This window comes from Schistocerca piceifrons, chromosome X, assembly GCF_021461385.2.
Source record: "Schistocerca piceifrons isolate TAMUIC-IGC-003096 chromosome X, iqSchPice1.1, whole genome shotgun sequence".
In the NCBI taxonomy this organism is placed as follows: Eukaryota; Metazoa; Arthropoda; class Insecta; order Orthoptera; family Acrididae; genus Schistocerca; species Schistocerca piceifrons.
Genome location: NC_060149.1, coordinates 231,567,060 through 231,584,380, shown reverse-complemented (window position 1 = coordinate 231,584,380; position 17,321 = coordinate 231,567,060). Strand labels below are relative to the sequence as shown.

Below are 17,321 nucleotides of genomic sequence, written 5' to 3'. Positions count from 1 at the left end.
CGAAGGGAGGACACACTCCATGTTAATGTCGACTAATAGGTGTCCGGATACTTTTGATCAGATAGTGTATCTGTACTTTGAAAAGACGATGGCAGTGAGACACTATGAGAGAATTGTTTTGCGCAGGTGATCAGCTACGACTCGGCGCGGGGCGGCGTGTCGGTGATCACCGACAAGGGCGAGGTGACGACCAGCTACCTGCTGGTGCAGGACGCCCACCCGAGGGACTCCGGCGACTACTCGTGCCGGCCCAGCAACGCTGACGTCGCGCGCGTCACAGTCCACGTGCTGCACGGTCGGTACCATTGCGCCCATGAGCGGGATTGTAAATCGTCCATGTTAAATTCGATTTCATGATCGATATCCAAACGTCGATGGATGATAATAATCGATGTTAAATGACAAATTTATAGAACGGCAAAAAAGCAACATACAAATACATGTAATATCATATAATTAATCGATAAATGCAGCATTAATTAATCATTAATTATCCCTCAAAATTTTGTCTGCTGACTGTAAAAGTAACATTCTTGAGAGAAGTTTCACTTCAGCCAATTGTACGATACTGTAGTGCCTGTGTTATTCAGAATACGCTGCAACGTTCCTTTGGACATGCATGCATGTCTGAAAAAATATTGCATTGTATTGAGAATAAAACAGGCACTGCAATATCGTATTTATCCGCCGACACCGGGCAAGCGACTTTCAAGTCAAACACCCCACCTGTATGGCAATACACATAAATGATGTACGAGTACAGATTGCAGACGCATGGTTGACGACATGTGGAAGTCTGGGTCTGACTAGCAAATGGTAAGGTGACCGCGCGCGATAAGCGTGAAATACGGGTTCGACTCCCGGACCGGCACAAAGTTTCACGGTCGTCATTCAGTTCTACAGCTGATGTTCGTCCATATTCGCAATTGCGAATATATTTAATGTATTTCAGTCAATTGTGTCCTTGACAGAAAGCATGTCCTGCTTTGGAGGATATTTTTCAGAAGCTGAAAAAGTTACTACACAGCTCAAATATACTGCTGGAAAAAAAATAGTACATCCTTTCAGAGGTTTTCAGTTCACTCAAGATTTATTGTTGCAACAGTGCACATGGAGTACATCAAATGATTACTTTTACAGATCAATAACACCCATATTAGTACGTGATGTAGCCTCCACGGGCGTCAATGCAGGCTCTGACTCTAGCATTCCGTCGATCGTACAGATGAATACTGTCCTGGGATAAGTTATGCCACGCCTGCTCGACGTGTTCATATAGTGCTGCAAGAGTTGTTGGTTGAAGAATTGCACGAGTTACTTCTCGTCCCATCATATCCCACAAGTGCTCGACTGGAGATAAGTCCGGAGACGATGCTGGCCAAGGAAGGTGCTGCCGTGAATCGTGCACAGATATCAGATGCAGAGCACGGGCAGCGTTTGGGCGAGAATTATTCTATTGGAACTACACATCACCTTCCTGATGCAAGAACGGAAAAAAGAACGGAACTAACAACATTCTGTACGTACCGAGCGCTGGTTAGCGTCCCCTCCAGAAGCACCAAAAGTGAACGAGAGTTGTAGCTTATCGCACCCCAGACCATAAGGCCAAGGGAGGGGCCAGTGTATCTTGCACGAATGCACTTTGCGAGACAGCCTTCACCAGGTATATGTCGTACCCGCAAATGACTATCACTTGCGTGCTACCAGAATCTGCTTTCATTGCTGAAGACAAGGCGTGCCATTCCATTAGCCAAGTGATCCTCTGACGGCACCAGGCGATCCGTGCACATCGATGCTGTGGCGTGAGTGAAAAACGGGCTAGAGGTGTGCTTGCCTGTAGTCCCACTGTTAATAACCGGTTCGCAACAGTTCGTGTTGACACGTCTTACAAGCCCTCTTATCTGTGCCGTGTTAGCTGTATGGTGTGCCATTGCTGCTCTTACAAAGCGATGATCCTGGCGGTTGTCTGTGCTGCATGGACGTCCAAAACCTCATCCACGTATATGAGAATGTTCACATGACCGCTGATACCAGCATCGTTGCATAACTGACACAGCACGTCCAACATGTGTGGCAATTCTCCGAAAGAACCATCCAGACACTCCGAAGGCCACAATTTGACTCCTTTCAAACCCACTCAGTTGGCTGTAGGAAACACGTGTGCATCTCCGTGGCATGGTTGTCTGCTTGCTTCACACGTTTGCAGCACACTAAGCCTTCTGGCTTTGAGCGTTCCACATCAAAGGGTAGACACAGATGGCGCCCTGGTAACTATGTCACTACACTAGCTTATGGTGGATAACGCGGAAACCATTATCAGCGCATCTACTACCCCCAGGTGGCATATGCCGTCATCAGATTAAAATCGACGTCACCAGGTGTACTAATCTCTTTCGGACAGTGTATTTAAGTGCAATTTTCTGTAGATTTATTTAGGTAGTACCAACAACGTGATTCCATACATCTGATGAATCTTGTGTAAGACCTAAAGGCGATCTTTCAGATAATAACGGAACTGTGACGGTAGGTGCGTTTCCATTCCAGTATGCAAATTATTCCTTTCTTGTGTTGTTTGTAATGTTCAGTCCATAAATCAAACTCGGTTTCCCTGTTTTACAGCAGTGAATCAAGGTGTTGGTAATCCACACTGGTGATTGTTTCAACAGCTGCTAGCAAAACTTGATAATTTTGATTGCTTTCGAACTTGATTAACCATCTTGAAATCGCTAAAGTGTTAACATATTCAGTAATTAGCAAGCCGCTTTTGGATTTCTATTATGATGTTACTCCAGAGAATCTCTTCAATAGTCTGCATAGGTTGCATGCCGGATATTTTGATATTCTGTATCCTTATTATTGGGATTACTTTACCGCTAGCAACGTACTTTCCTTACGCAAGTTTCTCACGTAGTCGCAGGCCATAGAATATTCACAACCATATGCCAGAACTAAAAATTTGCCGCTGTTAGTGGTGGTGCTGTAGCATGTCAATATATGATATTACTAGTCACTGAAGGATTTTTGCAGCTGCTTCCAGTCATATAGAACGTTTAATTCCATTTAGTGGATACTTCTTTATTTAGTTTGAGGTTTAATTCTTTTCTTAGCTAATCATTTCTACTACACTTTGTTGAAATCACTCTGCAATCCTTTGCTCACCAGTAATCAACACAGACAGATTGTCAGTCCTTACCACATTGAGCCTATTGGTAACACACGAATTATAACTTTGTCTTCGAAATTCTGGTTCTACTCCATTAGCAGCTGCACTGACGTCAATACGAGATATACCCAGAAAAAGATTTGAGCAAGTGACGAATTAATTATTGAAAGTAGTAACTAGAAGCCTGCTTCGCTACCAACATCGAAGGTCCATATTACGTCTTTAACATCGACTTACGATGTTTCATATATTTCAGTATCGATATTGAAACATCGATGTTTAAAATACCAATCTGATAGTTTGTAAATATCGATCGTATCGTACGCCGTTAGGCCGCACTTTATACTCATTGTTACTATTGTTGACCGATTGGTATGCAAATAGCTGGCTGGTACAGTTAACACCAAATGCACAATGCGTTGCGGTGACCCCACTGGGATATTTCTTAAACCATCCACAAATTGTACAACTCTCTCATTGACACAAATGCGGATGTGAAATATCACTGGCTGATCACATTGTTGTCTGGAGACAGATAGCAATAGTCTTTCAGCATCCTCATGCATAGATCGCGTACTCACTAGGTTCGTGGCTGACAGTAAGTTCGCCATTTTTTCTATCGTAAGCAAAATAAGTTCACTGCATAATTAAATGCATTATTTCACGTTATAATGATATCGTCATCACAATACATGGTAATAAGTGGGCCTCCTGTAGGGATTTGCTAAACTGTTAATGACTTGTATTACCTTAGAATGTTCCAGTTCCAGCCAGGTACTAGGTTCCTGAAACCTACTAATTATTTAGTAGGTTCCACGTAGGTTATCAAGTACACTGAAACTGGAAAAATAGTTCGCATTACTGTAGTACTTTGCATGTAGTTTTATTGTTCATTTTCTTCGCTCCAGATGCTTTTTCTGGTTATTCACAGTCGTTTTGAACCACATTATGTTTGACTACAAATATTGCACTGTACAGTTTTCTTACTTTCGTCCATTACAGAAAATATTCCCACAAATAACAAGAATGCTGTCTTTTATTCTTTGTTAGCAACCTCAAACAACTACGCAAAAAAGTTTAATTTAAAATTTCGGTAATGCGCTTTCCTATAGTACATCACATTTGCACATTTCGCGAGTATAGGGGACTGCAGCCAAGAACGAACACCACACTTGAAGCTGTAAATGTCTCACAGCTTCCACGTAGGAACAATGACTCTGCGCTCGGTTGTCTGCGCCTATTAACAATTACAAGGAAGCAAAGCTCCGCGTTATGGCCCTGAACGGCCAATCGGAACCGACCGACAACCGTGTCATACTGTGCCAATGACGTCACTGGTTGCTGTGTAGAGGGCGTCAGCACGTGGCTCTTCTGGTCGTTGTCCACTTTCTTCAGATTAGAGCCTCCACTTCTCACTTAAGTAGCTCCTCACTAGGCTGAATGCACCCCATTCCATTCCTCCCATCAAATAAGCATCCTTTGCCGCACCGTGAATCGAAAGAGGTTCCTCTGCATTGCAACCAGACACGCTGACCACTGAGCTACAGAGGCGGGCTGTTAAATGTTACAGAAGAAAGGAAATGCGTTAAAGTCTCGAGTTACATCCTACCCTGGTGGAGTTATTAATAAGTAGTGACTGCAGCGCAGAATGGCTGCGATGGAACGAATACGTTGTAGGCGTGTAGATAACACCCTAACTGTAAGGAAATATATGTGTGTAATACGTTGTGGGACGAACTCTGAGGCCGCCTATTCCAGTACCAAAGCACGAATGGTGTTCATTAGTTTAAAATTACTTAAATTTTAACAAAAAAACAAAACTATTGTAATATAATCTGAATATTTTCCTCATTGCTAGTCAAAATCGAGATGAATGATGAAAACCCTTTTCTGTTGGTGAATCATACCCTGTTAAGAATTTAATAGAGTCCACCATGGAATATAGGCCTTTTATTTGCTTAATAGGTGTGAAACAATAACACTGTTGTTTTAACTAACTAATTATTGTAATTAATATTGTCGACCCCTGCAGCTGCGGTTACTTCATACTCAAAAGGAACATAATTGACCAGGTGTCCTATCTGACGCCTAATGTTTGGCTTCAGGACCAGATATTGTTCAATTGTTAAATATGGCACCAATCTTTGATGTGTTCATCTTCTACACTTCGATGAAAGCGCGATTTTTTTGGAAAACACAAAAGTCCGTATTCAAGCTTTCATTTGCAACGTTTCATCCCACAGTCCCGACGTTTCTAGTGTCGCTAACGGGTCAAAGATAAACATCACAGAGATTAAACGCTTTAAATGACGAGGAGACGTGCGAGGCCACCTAAATATGGGTCAGACCACGAAATGGCTGAACTGGATACAGTAGGGAATCAGTAGTAGCTTTATTTCAGATGTAATCTTGTCATTCACCAGAAGCGATTTAAGTAAGCCAAGGGAAATCTAAATACAGCCTGCTCTGATATGCTGAACCCAAATCTATGACGACGGTACTGCGGAATTATCGGCGCCAGTATAGGAGGGGCCAACGGCAAAAACAAGCATAATGAGATGGTTCAGAAACTATAAGAGACAGGCTGTGTCAAAGACCTTCCTCGAAGAGGATTGTCCGCTGTGTCTCAAGCACGTGTAGGCAGAGTAAAAGCTTTATTTCAACGCAGGCCCCAGAAGTCATACCGTCGTACATCATGCGAATCGCAGGAAGCAAGATCAACTGTCCATAAAGTGCTACATAATCGGTTACGTTTTTTTGTGGACAAAGAAGAAACGGTCCAATCATCTTCTGCTGTACGCATTCCCGTGTTCCATTAAGGCCGCCATAGATACTGACAATGACTACCTGAAAAAGCGGCTGTTTTCAGATAGGCAACGTTCCTAGTGTTCATGACAATTTCGTTTGACTATACCGATGTCTCGACTCTCTGGAAAATGGGAACTGCCGTCAGGAAAAAGTGAATGAAAAACAGAAAAGGACAAAATTGTGCAGTTCTTTCCCGAAAGTGAGCTGAAATTAAGTGGCACAAAATACAGTGTGTTTTAAGTGCAAGATTATAAACAAGTTGTCAGTTCCCGGCGAGTGACGCGTGAGTAATGCAATTGACTTTCAAATCTCTCACGTAATATTTTTTGTAACTACAGTAAATACCAGGTTTTGGTAAAAACATGTATATTTAGGATCATCCGTGTTTTGCATTTACTTGTGCAGTCTCGGATCCACATTACCCAGATAACAGGAAGGTTGCTATTGACGTTTTCCTTGCCCTTGTCCTGTGCATTCTTCTTTTTGTCTCCACCTATTCATCGCTGCCCTATTTACATCATTCTTTCCACATGACCGGTTTCACCTGAATGTTAAACTTGAACTAAGCATTCGTTTCTTATGCCATGTGCTAAATGATATGCCGAGGGCTTCAGCTATGGATGTCAATCATTGACAGAGGCGTGGTGGCCAGACCAAGGACACCCACCGAAAACTACGGAACAGACTGCTAACTCAGAGAACACAAAGATACTACATCTCCATAATAATAATGGGCATAGGCTGGTTTGCGACAAAGGACCCATTATTCTACTTATGTAAACAAACTACCCAGTTGCACTAACCTAATTTGATGACCTTTATGTAAACAAACCGTTTACTTGATTGCATGTTTTGTTTATTTGGGACATAATTAATGGGCAATAACTGTCACGGTAATTACTATAATTTATAGGCAATATGGCAGCCTTTGTTTCATATTTATCCAGGTGATCAAGTACTTTTGTTTAAAGTGATAGCCGTCCGTTGTGGCCGAGCGGTTCTAGGCGCTTCAGTCTGGAACCGCGCGACCGCTACGGTCGCAGGTTCGAATCCTGCCTCGGACATGGATGTGTGTGATGTCCTTAGGTTAGTTAGGTTTAAGTAGGTCTAAGTTCTAGGGGACTGATAACCTCAGATGTTAAGTCCCATAGTGCTCAGAGCCATTTGAACCTTTTTTTTATGTGATAACTGTCATTTGATTTTGCAAGTAAAACTTTGTCAACAGATCTGAGTAAAAACCTGAGATGTTTTGGTCGCATATAAAATCAGTAAGTGAGTCAAAATCAGATATTCGTTCACTCAGCGACCATACTGGAACAGAAACGGAAGATAACAGAGAGAAGGTCGAAATACTGAATTCGGTCTTGCGAAATTGTTTCACCTCGGAAAACCGTAACACGATCCCTTCTTTCAAACGTTGTACGAAAGTCGAAATGGCAGATACTGAGATAACCGATGGCGGAATAGAAAAATAACTACAATCGCTTAGTAGTGGAAAGGCGTCAGGACCAGATGAGGTTACTATAAAATTCTACAAAGATTATGCGAAATAACTTGCTCCACTTCTAGTAGTAATGTATTGTAGATCGCTTGAGCGACGAAGCATATCTAGCGACTGGAAGAAAGCGCAGGTCATTACAGTTTCTAAGGAGGGCCGTAGGACAGATGCATACAATATAGACCTATGTCGTTGACGTCAACCTGTTGTAGAATTATGAAACATGTTTTATGCTCAAGAATTACAACGTTTACGCAGAATGAAAATCTCATCTATAAAAATCAACATGAATTCCGCAGAGATCCAGCTCGCTCTGTTCCTCCATGAGATCTACAGCGCCGTAGACAAAGGCGCTCAGGTTGATGCCGTATTCGTTGACTTCAGGAAGGCATTTGACACCGCGCCACACTGCCGTTTAGTGAAAAAAAAAATACTAGCTTATCGAGTACTGGAGCAGGTCTGCGATTGTATTCAAGACTTCCTTGCAGACTGAACTCAACACGTCGCTCTTAACGGAACAAAGTCGATAGGTGTAAGGGTAATTTCCCGAGTACCCCAAGGAAGTGGAATAGGACCGTTACTGTTTACAATTTATTTAAATGATGTAGTAGAAAGAGTCGGATGCTCTCTAAGACTGTTAGCAGATGATGCGGTTCTCTATAACAAAGCAGCAGCGCCAGAAGGTAGCAACGATTAGCAGTATGACTTCTTGAGAACTGCTGAATGGCGCAAGCTCTGACAGTTGACCCTGAACGTAAATATAAGTAACATATTGTGCATACATAGGAAAAGAAATCCACTACTCACAACTATACTATTAATGACAAACCCCTAGAAACAGTATCTACCGTAAAATATCTAGGAGTAACTGTCCAGAGCGATCTTAAATGGAATGACCACATAAAAGAAGTAGTGGAAAAAGCAGGTGCCGGACGCAGATTCATATGAAGAATCTTAAGGAAATGTAAACTCATCTTCGAAGGAAGTGGCTTATAAGGCCCTTGTTCGACTGATTCTTGAGTATTGTTCATCTATGTGGGATCCCGTAGGACTGACAGAAGAAATAGAGAAGATCCAACGAAGAGCGGCGCGTTTCGACACGGGATCGATTAGACGGCGAGAGAGCGTTACTGACATGCTCAACAAACTCCCTTGGCAGACATTAGGAGAAAGGCGTTGTGCATCACGGAGAGATCTGCTACCGAAATTTCGAGAGAGCATTTTCCGCGAAGAGTCGGACAACATATTACTTCCCTCTACATACGTCTCGCGCAATGACCACGAGGAGAAAATTCAATAAATTGGGACCACTACAGAGGCTTACTGACAATCATTTTTCCCACGCGCTATTGACGAATGGAACAGGGATCGAGTGCTCAGTTAGTGACACGAAAAGTACCCACCGCAACACACCTTGGATACGTTGCGGAGTATGATACAGATGCAGATGTAGATTTTAATGATGGTAATTTATTATCCAAAAATGATATCGTCCCCACCGACCCCACTGTGTTGCTTTTTGTCGTTCCCACACCATCATCACCGCCTCCACCGGTCCTTGATGTCCCAATACTATCATTCTTAATCTGGGGCTCACTCAAGCAGCATCATCAGTAAATTCAGGTCATATCTCAAATTTGCAGAACAGTGTAGTTCTCGCAAATGTTCAACACCCAATGCTGTTTTCTGCAACATATGGTGCTACTTGCGGTTTCGTGGCTAATTTTAACCAGTTTTCTAAGACGACACACGTTTACTTGCTGTTTTACTTATTTTCTCGCTCTTTTTGAGAAAATAGAGCTGAATATGGGTTTCGATGCTGTTTTCCTGCACATTTTAAGAAGATACATGTAAATATAGGTTCCGTAGTTAATTTTACTGATTTTTTAAAACAACACACATAAATACAAATTTAGCTGCTTTTTTATCGATTTTCAGGAAAAACACATGAAATATGTGGCTTTAAATATTTAATAACTAACACCACTAACATATGACACTATTTACAGCTTTTAGGCAGTTTTTTTATTTACTCCTATTATTCTGCAGATGCCTATAACTTTACCGATTTTTTTTTAAGGCGACAGAAGTAAATACAGGTTTTTTGTTAAATTTTATAGATTTTCTCCACAAACAGGTATTTTTTTCAGGAAGACACGCGTAAAAATATCTGTGAAACATGCACCACATTGCGGTAAGCTAACAAATTACACGGATATTCAGTGTTTAACAATTTTTATTTAACAACAATGTATGACCAAGCCTACGTTTCAATTAAAATGAACTTATCACCTGCACTTCTAGTGAGTGACGTAACTATAAGCTCTCCTAACACTGTATGATTATACTGGACTTTTAAGAAAGTAAAAGCTGGAACATTTACAACGAGATTGGTATATACATCGCTAATATCCTCCACACTTGCTCCGATAATACCAGGGTAAGAATTGGAGAGCTATGCACTGTACTACAAAACAATTACTTTCCCAACTTCACTCGGCGTTTTCTATCGCATCGCACCCCACTCCGCGAACTGCTTGTCTTTATATCAAGAAGGCCGTGGAAAGAGGGCTATCATTATTTCTTTATTTAAAACTGGGAAAAACAGTGCAACAGGACCTTTCCCAGTTCGGTCCATCCGCACGCTGCTGTTACATAGCCGTCGACTGGACCCGCGCCACTGCACTACTTGTCGAAGGCGGCTTACACCACACGTGGATAAACAAAACGTTACGGTTACTATTACAGATGTCGAGTTGTCTTGACCGGTGGTTGTTCTCTCCACCCACCCCTTCCCCATCCCACTTACCTGCCCAAAAGCAGGGAGAGAGAAGCGATGGCGAAAGCGCGGCTCATTCACCCTGGGCTGCAGCCAGCCTCTACGAGCGACATTTGTCCGTACGTATCTCGATTAAAGAGCAACTAGTAAAGCTGGTAGCCCTATGTACAGGAGCAGACTACATGCACGAATTTGTGAATTTGTATCACTCCTTGTCCCTTGTAGTGTGATTAAAAAAGGATCCGGATAAAGCCTCTGCCCCAATGGCTCGCAGGTGCACTGTAGGGCAATACGGCCAGTCAGTCAACCATTGCTGCCAGTCTTAAATACACGCACACAGTGCAAGAATTTTTTGATGTAACGTGTCTCCTAGTACCATAAATGAGACTAAGAATACGCCATCATGTTGAACAATTTTATCTTCGTAGCAAGACGAGTGCTGTAGACTTTGTTAAGTCATCTGTACAGCCAATATCATTGCGGTACTGCACAGCATATGCCTTAACAGCACGTTGGTATACGTTTACGCCGAATACAACATCAATTCTACGTGACACAAAGCTTTTATTCATTTCCAGAGGTATATAACTCCATACGCGTTATGAAATTCGCCTTCAATTGCGGTTTGACAATTCCAGTTTTTATTTTCCACCACTCCGACAGAATGCGTGCCAATTACGCTCCAATTATGGCAGATGGCTATCCTTTCGTTCCAGTTCCACTATCGCAGTGATCAGATGTACTCTGTGTCACTGTTAGGAGTCGTCAAGCATGTTTGGTTTCCGTCTGCAGTTAGAAATGTTTCTGATTTGCGCACGGAAGGAAATCTGTCTGTCAGTCAGAGTAAGTTTATTTACTGGATTCTGTCTATGACTCAACAACGTAAAGGTAGTCTTTTATTAAGATATATGTCCATCTATTTTTAGATAAAGAAAACTCATGGAAGAATGTGCACTATCCACCCAGTCTCCGCAGTAACTCACAAAGTCTCTAGGACTCTATTTATCCTACTGCAACTTAGGGGAGGACTGATAATAATTGTCGAAGTAACGTAATTATATTCCTTAACTGAACAAGTCAAAGAAAATGCTAAATTACAAGTCAGTTCTGAGGTGACGATGTTTAAGATTATTCTCCACAAGTCATCGAAAAAACCTTGGAAATCTTTGTCCATGCGGCTTGATGCTACAAGCTGCTTCATGGTATTGGTCCAGCGACATTTATTACATAATCATCAATTAACGGGCTTTAAATATGTTACAAATACGTTAGAACCTGTTTTCGTTGCTGGTCGATTCAAGCATTTGCTCTTTTATGGGGTGTGGAAAGAATGCCTGTCTGTAGACCAAAATTTTTGAGCTGCAGAGCAATGCTACAACTTTATTCACAAGACTTTATCTAGGAATCAACAATTTAAATTTCGTCTACCTATTGAAATGTCAGTCCATCCATTTATAGGGGCACAAAACCCACAGAAGAATGTTGTCTCTCTCTTCATGATATGCATCTAATTTACAGAGTCTAAAGATGTGTTTCTAGTTTAACACAGTCAGTAGTGTGATTGGAAACAGGGAAAGGAGAGTGGCGATATTCTCGCACATAAGTGTTACTCCATTAAAAAACTTCGTCCATTGATATATAGATAATACAGCAGTAATGTGGCCTTTCTTCTTTCCTATGCCCCCTAACATATTTATCGAGAAAAGGAAAGGCGGAATTTCTGTTGCTGAATGTCTCTCAGAGAAAAACCATCATAGTACAACAAAAATTTTCTCGGTACACTCATTTCACGAGACTTACGTTGGAAGGAGTAATATGTTGGCTTACAACACTTAGAATCAATGGTAAAGAGACCACCCCTCAGCCTCCCTTTCGTCACATATCGTTTGTCCACCCCCCCCCCCCCTTTCCCCAAATACTCATGAATCTTCCGGTCTTCGATATATGGCATTTGTATCTATCTGATTTTTGACCAGTAAGGCTGCCTCTAGATGTCCTTGGCCAAATCACAGAGCCCTGCTAATTATCTCGAAACCTCATCACGTTGGGGCAGTACGGTGCCATTAGGTCTCTACCCCTCAGTAGCTATGTAGAGAGCTATCACAAAGGTAAAAAAAATAGCACCCTAACATACTGGATACTTGCGTCCAGTTATTTTGCTACTGGTACTGTTTTCAGTGATTTGTTGTCGATGACGTAGTAGGACAGTAGCAGGTCTCTTCAGCTATTTTAGATTCAATAGTTACATTTATCTACATTCAGCTCCAACTCCCACCAGTCATCATCCCGCTGCAAATCGCTCTAGCCTACCGGTGTCGCAATCCTGCTTTAGATAGTAGCCTACATCTAAATACATATTCCACTACTACTACTACTACTGTACAGTAGTACAGTGCACAGTGTGGACTATGCCGTGGTAGTATTATCGATTCTTTCGTTCCTATTCCACCCACATGCGTAATGATAGAGTAGAAATGATTATCTGTACGCCCTGTATATAGCCTAACCTCCTGTACTATTGCTACACCAGATATACGTTTTTTAATGGCCAGGAAAACCTTACTGTTGCACCTTTAGTGTTCGAGGACTGCACAAAGAAATTCAGAGGCGTTACACCCGCAATTCATTGACACCGAATGATTGTCCATAATATGTCCCCGTTCCTGTCCTAATCTCCTTTATCATATTCCTATGATCGCTACGCTAGATATATGACGGCGTGATGGTATCAGAGTCTTTGTTAAAAGCATAGCGTTTAGCAAATGTTACATAATCCATTTTCAAATGGGATAAACCGGCATAATGTGATTCTAACAGTGTCACAGAGCTTATAACACACACTGTCCTTTGAATCATTTACATTTATGTAGCTGCTTTACACAACTAAGCACAATTCAGAGCTACGGTAAGAACTGAGGAATGATTTGGGGTTTAATCACAGAGCTACTTCCATTAACATTCCAGCAAATGAATCTGAGCCCGACATACACATTCTGCTTCCACTCACGCCAGATGCTTACTACAAGACATTATACTACAGTTAATGCACCCGATGACAGTGTATGAGATTTGTAGACCTATTAATGTGTAACAGATTTAGCTACGATTAGGTCAACTACGAGCCCCACCACAGGTTTTCCCACCTGTTTGTAGACAACTCCATCACCTTCAAACATCCCACATCTAAAACAAATACGCCGCATTCCACTGCACAGTGACTGGTGGAGGGAACATCACAGCAGTATTATCGGTTACCATTCCAACACTCTCACACGCTCATCGTGTTCCTTTTATGTTTCTCGGAGAACAACGTCACATTCCCCTGATTTTTTTTCATTACATGTTCGAACGCAGCATGGTAGCCTGTATGATCCTAGCAACATCCACATGCCGCTTCTACTTCGCAGATCAGCTATGCAACACGAACAGATGTGGACTCACATGACTGACAACAACGACTATGTAGTATTGAGCTGTTGAAGTGATGTATGTTATGTGTCACTTAACCACAAAGAGATCTATACGTGTTAATTTCTGATTATGACTACAAAGTTACTGTGGAACTCGAGAATTTATGGTGAAGCCTGAAGGCGGAGCTCGTTCTAATAGAGTGGGCTGTGCGGCAAACTGACACATCGAGGGGCGGTAGATAGCTAAGTATGGCACATCCTGTCTCGGTAGTCCTGTCTTCGACAACAGGCGTGTGAGCCGGGGTGGAGGGGGGCTGTATCGATACTTTTGATGTTGCTACGCTGAAATTAATAGCTCTAGAGTCATCGCAGAACATATTTCTAAGGCATCAGAGTGTTGTGAACATAACAGGTTTGCAGGAAGCGGTATGTGCTGTAGTGGAGTGAGAGTAGATCTATGGTATTCTCTTGCTTAAGACAGTGGGAGAATTGACATGGAGATCCGCTGTTTGTGATTTCGGTCACTCAGTCATTCTAAGATCAACGAAGGTTTAAAGCAAGATGATCTGCCTACTCCAACACTTCTTGGATGCAATACATGTGGAATTCAAGGCATACAAAAACCATTATTCATTATTTGTGAAATACTGTCCAATTATCTGTCAATCCTACTTAAGTGCAGTACGCTGTGCGCGGGCGCGTGTGTGTTTGTGTGTGTGTGTGTGTGTGTGTGTGTGCGTGTGTGTGTGTGTGTGTGTGTGTGTGTGTATGTGTGTTTGCTCCCTTACACCACCAACTAGTTTTCCATTAAAACTACAGTCTTCCACGTCATGTATACGCATATGCAACCCATACTGATTTTTGAAATTTAATTTACTTGTGAGGAATAGTTAGTTATCCACTCACTTCCGTAGTCTTCTATGACATAGAGACTCCCCTCCTGATTTCGAAATGTAATTTGATTACAACGAAACACTCCGTCATCCAGAACAGCAATGGCTGTAACGTAGTTTTCAAACATCTTCCTGTGGTATTTAAGTGCAGTGATGCTGTGTAGAGCACTCTCTGTCATAATTAACAAATGTTCCATTAAAGCTACAGTATTCTGCGCCGTATACACCCCACTGTTAGGCATTTTAGTGTGATTTACGGAGTAGCCATGTACTTCCATATCGGTGGCATTTAGACAGTATCAGACTCGAACGCTCCCTTTCCATGTCCTAAAAGACAGGCTCTTTTCGCGGAGGAAGATATAAATATTTCTGTCAGACATTAGGTAGTAGCACATTCCCATTCTGTTAAAAAAATCTCGTGTTTTATTCGAATCCATAAGCTAGTAGCCAGCTATAGAAATCCATTGCAATAGTACAGGCTGATGGTCCATTTCAACGTCAACCACAACTGCTTTAGACAAATTTCGTATATTCCCACTGCATTGGTACCAATTTGTCCTACTGTGCCTCCTGCTCCTGACTGAGAGAAATGGCAACCTGTCTCTAAGAGTGCAGAGACTTCCCGCTATTAAAGTACTGATATATGACATCATTCTTCGCTCCAATATATAGTGCATACATTAAGAAATCAAGCACCTTTTACCGCCAAATCTGATCACATCTGTTGTGTAATGCTTTTTTCATGGCCATAGGCAGCACTCAGATTTTTTTTTTCCTCCCTGCAGTACACCCCAATACAGAATCTACTCGCTACTAGCTTAGTCGGGCATACATGTCGCAAAGCACTTATTGCAAGATCAGTGTAGCGCAGGTCTTAACAACGATACTCTGCTGGGCGACGAAATGATGTTTTCTTAAACTCTTGGGAGTTTGCATACGTTGACAGAACGGTGTTACCGTCTTTCATTTCAATGTTTCGACACTAAAAAACACGATTCTTTAGCACAGGTCAGGAGGTGTTAATAGCACAGTTTAGTCATAGCTATTATCTCAGGAGCAGACCTAAGTATGACTGATGTAGGAAAAAAAGAGAAAAGAATGATTTTAACTATAATGCTTTATTCTTTACAACGTTTACTAACAATGTATAAGAAGACTTAATCCCTTACAGCATCGTTGCTTTCGTCAAACATGCTCTTCCTGTAGCTGAAACAGGTCTCTGACACACAACACGCGAGGGAAGGGTAGGTCCACATTTAATGCAAGCAGCAATATGTGTATGCAGGGGAATAATTATACTCCCATTTCTTCCTGGAAGCAGATTTTACACAGGCGAGCGTTTCCGGAAGCTCTCACAGTCGCAAGGTGTTCTGGTGCTGCTTTTAGAAGATTTGATGGAGGTTTAATATTAGTTGCACCCTTTTCAGTAATTTTTCCATCCATGTTCTGACAGTTATGATCCACAAAATCCTTGTACTTCGCATGAAGCACAAACAAGCACTTGGAAATACACACAGCATGTTCAACCAATAGGTTGTTCGTCTCGTCCCAATATTTCAACCCTCCACTACAACGGAGACAAACGGTTTCATCTCCGTCACCAGTGCAAAAGAACCCAGCTTCACTTACTGTGTCAGGACGTTCTTAAATAGCTAAAGACCTACCTTTGAAAGATGCCACTCTCGCATCTTATGTTCTGTAATTAGGGTGAGCTAACATAATCTCCCATACATCATATTTTGAACTGCATAACAACGCTGATTCAGGAGACGAATGTGAGAGTATCTCTATTCTCCATAGGTTGCAAGTATCGTACAAAAGAAACAGTTCAACCCACCACAGATGCTCTTTCACGAAAGTACCTCCCCGACATCCTTAGACATCCACTATACTACAGAGCGACCTGCTTTCAAAGCTCCCTTTATACATTCCTGGAAATTGAAATAAGAACACCGTGAATTCATTGTCCCAGGAAGGGGAAACTTTATTGACACATTCCTGGGGTCAGATACATCACATGATTACACTGACAGAACCACAGGCACATAGACACAGGCAACAGAGCATGCACAATGTCGGCACTAGTACAGTGTATATCCACCTTTCGCAGCAATGCAGGCTGCTATTCTCCCATGGAGACGATCGTAGAGATGCTGGATGTAGTCCTGTGGAACGGCTTGCCATGCCATTTCCACCTGGCGCCTCAGTTGGACCAGCGTTCGTGCTGGACGTGCAGACCGCGTGAGACGACGCTTCATCCAGTCCCAAACATGCTCGATGGGGGACAGATCCGGAGATCTTGCTGGCCAGGGTAGTTGACTTACACCTTCTAGAGCACTTTGGGTGGCACGGGATACATGCGGACGTGCATTGTCCTGTTGGAACAGCAAGTTCCCTTGCCGGTCTAGGAATGGTAGAACGATGGGTTCGATGACGGTTTGGATGTACCGTGCACTATTCAGTGTCCCCTCGACGATCACCAGTGGTGTACGGCCAGTGTAGGAGATCGCTCCCCATACCATGATGCCGGGTGTTGGCCCTGTGTGCCTCGGTCGTATGCAGTCCTGATTGTGGCGCTCACCTGCACGGCGCCAAACACGCATACGACCATCATTGGCACCAAGGCAGAAGCGACTCTCATCGCTGAAGACGACACGTCTCCATTCGTCCCTCCATTCACGCCTGTCGCGACACCACTGGAGGCGGGCTGCACGATGTTGGGGCGTGAGCGGAAGACGGCCCAACGGTGTGCGGGACCGTAGCCCAGCTT

The 17,321-nt window shown here is 42.5% G+C and overlaps 1 protein-coding gene across 2 annotated transcripts in view; it reads left to right on the top strand.

The window, feature by feature from the left end:
- LOC124721797 (protein turtle homolog B-like) overlaps positions 1-17,321 on the top strand; it is a 406,195-nt gene that overhangs the window by 353,056 nt on the left and 35,818 nt on the right. For both annotated transcript variants that reach the window (XM_047246920.1, XM_047246919.1), the window contains one exon: positions 127-295. In XM_047246920.1, coding sequence (XP_047102876.1) covers positions 127-295 — 169 coding nt within the window. The remainder of the gene's footprint in view (positions 1-126; positions 296-17,321) is intronic.